The following is an 8,298-nucleotide window of genomic DNA, read 5'->3' as shown; positions in this document are numbered from 1 at the left end:
ATACTATGTGTATTTTTGTTAGCTTTTGTTAATCCATCAAAAATTTTAAAAAGCTTATTACAATCTACTGTTTGTTTGTTTGTTTGTTTATATTTATACTGGGCGACCTTATGCCTATATTATATTTTTAATACCGGTCTGTGTTGAAAGACTGTTTGCAAAGTTCATTGTAACTGTAAGCCTATACAGAATAATCATATCGCGGCTACCGATCATAAACTCTTTGTACGTGCGTACATACACATACGTACGTGTGGCGGGATATTGCGCGTATCGGAAACGAGCATGCACGCGCGTGTCCCTTGCACATTTTTAAAACAGTATTTTGTGACGTTGATTTGACATCGATTGATCTTACAAACATTAGAGCGATACTAGTTATTGCTTCTATCTCTAATTTTATGATGGACATGGTCAAATTGGTCCAAGAACTGGGTATTCAAAATGAGTTTAAAGCTCAAAACCACAAACTTCAAAAACTGTACTTTGAAAATGAGATACTTAACAAAGAAAACAATGGAAACATCGACCAACTGAATGAATTGGAAGCAGAGAAAACCCGTTTGGAGATACAGCTAATAAAGGCTAAAGAACGACAGGAACATGACAGGAGATGGAACAGGAACAGACGTCGACAACTGTATAACGCTAATCTGGTGTTACAAAACACTTTGGAAAAAGTGGAAAGAGAACTTAGCATTATGAAAGAAAGTAGGAACACGGCACATTCAGCCAAGTTGATTCTGGTGAACGAGAAAGCTGACTTGAAGGAAAGGTATTCTTAATCTTAATATGTGTTGGTTTCGAGAGGGCGGTCATGCATTAACGTTATTCCCCTTCCTTTTTTAGAAGTTGTTTGGTAAGTCTGCTGTCTGATTATAAAAATGGAATCTACTCTCGTACCACAAACATTTATCAAAAACATTTTCTGGTGTCTTGGTTAGGCCTAATTATAGACAGCATTTCGATCCAAATTCCAGTTATTGGAACTCACAACAGGTCAACCTACTTAATAACAAGCATTCAGTTATGGAATTCACTCCCCTATTTTGTTCAAAGCTCCTCTTCAATGCAATTATTTAAACAGAGATCTAAAGGCTACTTTCGTGAAATTCTTAGATTGAGAGAAATTTAATTTGCTATAATTATGTAGGCCTATGTTTATTATGTTTAATTAAGTGTGGTTTTCTTGTTTATTCTGTAATATTTGTTTAGGACCACAATGGAAATAAGTTTGCCGTCCGCGGTACTTTATTGTGTTTTTATCCTATGATTTTATGTCAGAATAAAGAAATAAATAAAAATATTTTGTAGAAGTTGTTTAGGCCTAGGCCTATGTGAAAATGGGTTAGGCCTAGACGTTCTCTTAGGCCTACTAAATAGGACAATATGTTTTATCATGCCCTTTTTGTATTTCGGGCGTCTTGGTTTGTATCATCATTGTCATTTACTACAGTCAGTAACATTATTATCCCAGCATTCATGAACTGTATATTGGCATTGGTTTTCTTTTTACAAGTTCACCGCTATTTTTTATATTTAAGAGTTAAGAAACTGGAAGCCCAGAATGAAGTATTTGAAAACGTGGTGTTAGAAATAAAAGACGAAAAAGAGGAATTAAAATTTCAACATTCTAGTTTAATTGAACGATTTCTGATTGCAAGTGAAGAGATTTCAAAGCTTAGATATGAAAACATTAATCTGATGAACAAACTGGAAATGATTAGTCATTCTTCTGAGGTTGTTTAAGTATCATTTCAGCATTTTCTTCGTTATTAATTATTCGACAAGAAAAATCATAATGGTACAATCAAACATATAAACATGAATTTTGGAATGAGCGTTCAATTGATTTATACATTTCTACAAAATAGGCCTTTCATACATTGTTTAAAATCAAGTAATAGTTATATTCAATATCACAGTGTATCTCAAAACTTGAATTTGGCTATAGGTAGCCTACATGTCATGAAATAACATGTTTTGAAACAATATTGTTACTGTTTTTTTTCTTTTGTCACCGCCTTCGTCAGTATACATATCACCATCCGGAAAAAAGGAAGGTAATGTTGAGAATGTTTAGCAAGCTTTGAAATACAACCATCTTATTCGTCACTCAAACCACAATCAGTATTTTATCGTATATATCATTACGAAGACACGCCTATATCCGTTCAATTAACTGCATCTGTAGTATTGTTTAATGGTTTACTCAGCGGCTTCATATACACATGTTACCACAAACTGGGCGTGTTGGTTGTGCGATTCAAACGGTAAGTGCAAATTGTTCGTAGATTTCTCTGTTTTTCCTGATATCCGTATCATCTCATACCACAGTCTATTTTACTACAAAATCGGACAATATCCAATATAATACCATTTAGTCTCAATATTCTAGGCATTATTAAAACTTCGGGAAAACCCGGACATATGGGCAAGCCTCGAGCGTACGGTACATATTCAATTTATACATTCGGTATCTATATTTTGTGATACTGATTTTACATGCACTTTGTGAATCGCTTAGAGGTGTTGCCTTAAACGCTTTATTTATTTGTGCAATAATAATATTTTATTTGTTCTATATAGGCCTAAGAATCATACATTCCTATATGTTTTGGCGCTAATGCAGTTTCGTACCCACCCCTTAAAATTACTCAAAATTGTTTCAATACTTCATCTAACCTACTCACGAGTTGTCTACAGCATTCTGCAAGCATAAAATTGTAAAATATCGATAACTTTTTATTTATAAATATTTTTAATCAATTGATAATTGAGCACCCTTCAGAAATCCATCGCAAGCTTAGCTTCGCGAAAATCATCGCTAGGCCTGCCGATAAAAGTACGGAGGCCTCATAGGGCATCGATCAATAGAGGACGCTGTTATGGTCATATTATAATGTCTTTAAAAAATATTCCTCGTGAAACGAACTTTTAAGTTTTTTCATAAAGAAATATTTTGTGTTTAATTATGTTGTTAATTTTTAGAAATTCTTTTTAATTTGAGTGTTATTGTCTTGTCAAATTATATTTTTGTGAGGGTCTTTAATGATCAGCTTCGGCTGGATGGACCACCCTCGTAAAATATTGTTGAAATAAATAAAGGAACAGTTGCTTCATTATTAAATGTTATATTTTTATTTTATTTTAATAAACACAACAGGAAAGAAGATAAAAAGGAAGAAATGAAAGACATGAAATGATGTTTTCAGTGTCAGCAGAAGTAAAATAAATTCTAGTAATTGATGGAAAACATTTTTATTATAATTATCATTTTATTACTGTACATTACATTTCAATAAATTATATCTTTCTGTTTTTGTTGCATTTCTTATTTCCATGTATTTGAAGAGGTCTTTCATGGGTGAATAACAAATGTTAATTTATATACTTCTATAAAATCTTAAAACAAGGAAACCATTAGTGTTTCTAATATAGTGATAACATTACTAAAACAATTAATTTGTCATAAGCTCCTTGTTTATTGTGTTATAACAATGTAGCTCAGGACTGAACGAAGTACTGTAATTCTTTTTATTTCATTTTATTTATTTATTTGACCTACAAATCATAATGTAAAATAAACTAAAACAGAGGAAAATTGGTCTGTAGTACTTAAATCTTCAAGTCAGCAGTCCCATACAATTTATCTTCTTTCCTGTGTGAAATTCTACTATTAAAAATGAAAAACAAATTAAAAACATAACATATGATGATACCCACAATGATGAATACAATAATTGTATATTATTTCTTTATTAAAAATACGAAATTCATGTCGGAAATAATGCAAATTATTATTTAGTGCGTGCTTTAAACATTAGTAAATTACGCCCTCTATAGAACGCAACTGTTTACTCTATCAAGAGTTAATGTCCTGTGAGGCCTCCGTACTTTTATCGGCAGGCCTAGCGACGATTTTCGCGAAGCTAAGCTGGCGATGTATTTCTGAAGGGTGCTCAGTATTAATTGATTAAAAATAGTTATAAATAAAAAAAATATCGAATTTTTACAATTTTATGATTTCAGGATGTTGTAGACAACTCGTGAGTAGGTTGGATGAAGATTTTGAGTAATTTTAAGGGGTGGGTACGAAACTGCATTAGCGCCTATGTTTTTCTTTTTACCGTAGGTTCTTCCCATCTTTTTTTTAATCAGTTTTTAAATTGGAAATTCCAAGAAGATGATTCATTTAACGTCATGACTATAGCCTCTTATGACCATTTGTTTTATAGACGGAGATTCGATTTCCACAACAAATTTTCAATAGCCTATACATTTATATTTATTTTATCTAAAGAAAAACTATTTGAACATCATCATCTGTTGATAGAACTATTCGCACTATTTTCATTGACAATATAAAATGAACTGTTAGTTTTATTTCACATTATTTTGAATATAATGACTTATACCAAATATTTTATTACAAAGCGACTGGATTGGGACGAGATTCAAGAACCTTTATCTTCCAACATTGGATACGATACATATTTTTGTTCAATACTTTTTTAAAAAAATAAATTTTAAAATCACACCTAGTATAGTCATATACTACTATCTTACATATATAAATATTTTAGAAAGGAAATAAAATGAATAAGATCAATAAATTAGAGTAAATAGAAATACAGTATATTATTATGAACATTCTGGCAAAACAATCAGCTCTCTACGACTTGCGGAGATATCGGACAAATTGCCGCCATTTTTTAAATATGCAAATTAGGTAATCCTTGGTCACATGTGCCTACAGACATAAAGTAAACAAAAATAAACATTTAATATGCTCTGTCTACTAGGCCATCAAACTTGATGTGATACAAAAATGTGATGAGCCCATATATATTGACACGATGACGTCATATCACTACCATATTTGGAAACATACTTTTTGATAGTGCAGACAGAGCTCTTTTAAACTTAAAAGTTTCAAGAGGGCGGTCATACATTTTCATGTCGTTATCGTCATTAATTAGGCTCGTCATCCCAGCATTCTGAACTTGTTGGCATTGGTTAATTTTGTTTACAGGTTCGCGTATATTTCAGAGTAGGATTTTAAAACATGGTGTTAGAAATAAAATAAAATACAAAAAAGAAAAATTAAACATTTTAATTTAAATTAAACTTAGCCTATTTCTGATCACAAGTGAAGAGATTTGAAAAATATTGGAAATGATTGGTCATTCTTCTGAAGAAGTGCAGTGTCTATAATCATCACTAAACCTCTTTTAACTCAAATGAACCTTCAATTCTACAAATTAAGCCTTAGTCATTTAAAAAAAGTGATAGCTCTCATGATTTAGGCCTATTTAGAGCAATAATTTATTATTCCAGATTTTAAGATAAATTGCCATCCTTGAAAAGTCCTAATGCATGTGTAGTTTGACATCATATTGTTTGAAAATTTCATTGAGAAATCAAATGTTTGCGGTACACCACGCATGTTAGTTCTGAAAAGAATTTGAGTTGAGTTTCTCTCTGAGCTTCGATCAATATGCGTTGATGTCGAGAAACTGAACAGTTCTTTTCAGAACTAACATACGTGGTGTACCACAAACTTATATCAACATAGTTTGACATCATCACGTTAGTTAACTTCTATTCCGTTGCAGGATATGAATCTCTTGAGCAACGAAATATCTAAATTGCCTCAATACATTCCACGGGCATCGTGATATTCTACAAAAACACTTGATTTTCTTGTTCCCATCTAAATATCTCGACTATTATTAATCGGATTATTTTGGATAGTAGCTCAAAATAAACTGCAGACAATACTGAACATTATGATATATGTTTGACATTGTAAAGTTACAAAAAGTATGTGTCATTTTACGTTTTAAAACTCACCATCCATTGCCCGCTGACAGTGTGAGGTAAATTTTTTACCTATTTTCTAAAGCACCACAGTGTTTTATTTGCAATTTAAGAACACTTGTATGTCATCAATCATTTTGAATAGTTTAAAAGAAATCTGAATATTCATAGATTCCATACATACTTTTCTTATGAGCATTGGCTTAAAATAGACTGTGTCAAAATAGCAAAAACTATTTTTTTTAAATCTAAAACATCCTCAAAAAGGCGGCAAAATTCAAATAGGGTTTGCCTGTGTTATCAAGCCTTCACTTGACAGACCGTTGGATTGTAGCTAAGTTTGGGGTTAATTTTTCATTATATAATTGTAAGTAGCATTTTAATTTTTATATCATTCTAATGTTTGATATATAAGGAACAATTATTAGGTGTTATTTAATTCTATATGTCGTGTTTTATAAACACTTGCCAAATTAAGATACCTATGTTTGAATGCTAGCGATCTGGGATCTACCAGTTACCACTCGGGTAATTGTTATGTTTATCTTTCTGTGACCTGTTTAATGGTTCTTTTTTTAAGCACATGGGCTTCTTTTCGAGATAGACTCCGTTTTCACGATTACTCTTACAAACTATAAAGAAGGGGGTTCTTTTCTTTTGCTGTCAATTGTTACTACTAAAATAATTGGGAATATGAGACATTTTTTTAACCATAGAATTATGTTCATAGCGTGCTTTTGCAAACAGAGGAAGTGGAATTTTTTTGATGGGCTTCTTTTTTTTTCGAAAAGAGGGCCATGCGGGAAACTAACAATGACAATTATCAAAATACGACTGTGATTACGATAATGTTATGAAATACTTTTTTCAGATATTGTTATCACTCTGTGAGTGGACAGATCGTTATCAATAGAAATGTAATTTCCGATAAATTTGGAATTTCCAAAGTATTTGACATATACGGTATCTATAGACGTAACGCCTAATGCAGACTACCACAACGTTAATGTCTCGGAGATATATAGAGGAATATAATGTACAGGCATAAACAAACATGGAAAATGGCACTTGATTTGTAAGATCCTATATTATATTACCTGTCGTGATCGGACAGCTAAAATATAATCAGGTAGGCCCTGAGCTCATAAAGTTATACTGTATATAGGATTAATACAGGCGCAGTTATCAACCGTACCGATGGAAGTTTGGCTGCAAATATATTTTTATTGTTGTCATGATCAATGATGTTTTTTATATTTTTACTTTTTTAATGTCATTATACATAGATTTTTTATATTTCTCAATGAAGATTTTTATATTTAAACTAGCATTAGAACCCGTCTTCGACGGGTATGATCCCCGCTGATTAACAGATTTTTCAACAGCGCCGAGGAAACTTGTCAAACGTATGCAAAATTATAATATTTGCAGGAGTTACAATTGAAGTCTCATTTTCTATGCTTTAAATCCATTGATACAAAACGAATTGAAATTAAGTTTAACATTACATACGTCTGGTAGGCTAAATGCTTATTATAAGTATGCAATGTATGCGGTCAGTAAAATTCATTGTAACAAAAATAAATACAGAACATTCTTGCAAGTTTTGGGTACCATCCGTAATTTGAAGTTCAAAAGGCAAGTCCATTGTTATTTATGAATTCGAAAGTATTGCTAGAACAGTTTGAATTTTGAAAATGGTGGTGGTACGTCTGTAGATATGCAAATAATTAAATATTAATATTTTTAAATTAATATTACTTTACAGTACCAAAATGTATGTAGGCTAGTAGCCGGTTTTTTTCTTCTGAAATACAATGCAAATACACAAAACAAATAAGATATAAAATTTGACACTTTTACGTACCTTTACTGTATACATGTACATGTAATTAGGAAGCTTATGGAAGGATTATAAATTACTCCATACATTAACACTTGTTTAATTGTAGGACTTTCATTACAAAAGTTTACTTGGATTGGAGAGACAAAAAAGCAAAAACTAATATAAGCTATCAATTACGTTACTACTATACTGATCAATAAACTGGAAATAGACTTGAGTGGTCCAACGTTGACAATCCCGAATACGATGATACAATGGGACTTGTAGGTACAGTACACTGATGTAAGCACTGCAAAGTAAAATTAAAATCCATTACATACTGTTTGATTACAAATTAGGAAATTAAACAAAATCATTATCAAAAGGTAGCCGTAATTATAATTACGATTCTGTACCAACGATAAGCTGGTAATTATTCGGCGGATTAGTAGAATAATGAAGAATACTACGTTCAAACCTCAGGTATAACATGGGATTGTGTAGGGACGGTCAGAGCTAGAGTATGCCTAGAATAAAAACGTAGCATCAGGTTATTGTAATGATCACCTTATTTAAAACGAATAATTCGCATTCCCATTGTTATAATACAGGTGGCATAGCCATTGTACGATTTTGCACGCTAAATGAAA

At 31.7% G+C, this 8,298-nt stretch overlaps 1 protein-coding gene across 1 annotated transcript; it reads left to right on the top strand.

The window, feature by feature from the left end:
- The first annotated feature begins 361 nt into the window (after positions 1–361).
- Positions 362–1,807, top strand: LOC144852689 (uncharacterized). Its single transcript, XM_078710633.1, has 2 exons — positions 362–775; positions 1,545–1,807. The coding sequence occupies exons 1-2, from the start codon at positions 402–404 to the stop codon at positions 1,747–1,749; spliced, it is 579 nt and encodes a 192-aa protein (XP_078566759.1). The 5' UTR covers positions 362–401; the 3' UTR covers positions 1,750–1,807.
- The last annotated feature ends 6,491 nt before the right edge of the window (positions 1,808–8,298 follow it).

The sequence above is a fragment of the Antedon bifida genome, chromosome 9 (genome assembly GCF_963402885.1).
Source record: "Antedon bifida chromosome 9, ecAntBifi1.1, whole genome shotgun sequence".
In the NCBI taxonomy this organism is placed as follows: Eukaryota; Metazoa; Echinodermata; class Crinoidea; order Comatulida; family Antedonidae; genus Antedon; species Antedon bifida.
This window is presented reverse-complemented; position numbering and strand designations above follow the sequence as displayed.

Excerpts from the sequence above, each read along its gene's own strand:
- LOC144852689 (XM_078710633.1), top strand. The coding sequence starts at position 402 with ATGATGGACATGGTCAAATTGGTCCAAGAACTGGGTATTCAAAATGAG. Across the intron at positions 776-1,544 it reads AAAGCTGACTTGAAGGAAAG|AGTTAAGAAACTGGAAGCCC; the intron begins GTATTCTTAATC and ends TTTATATTTAAG.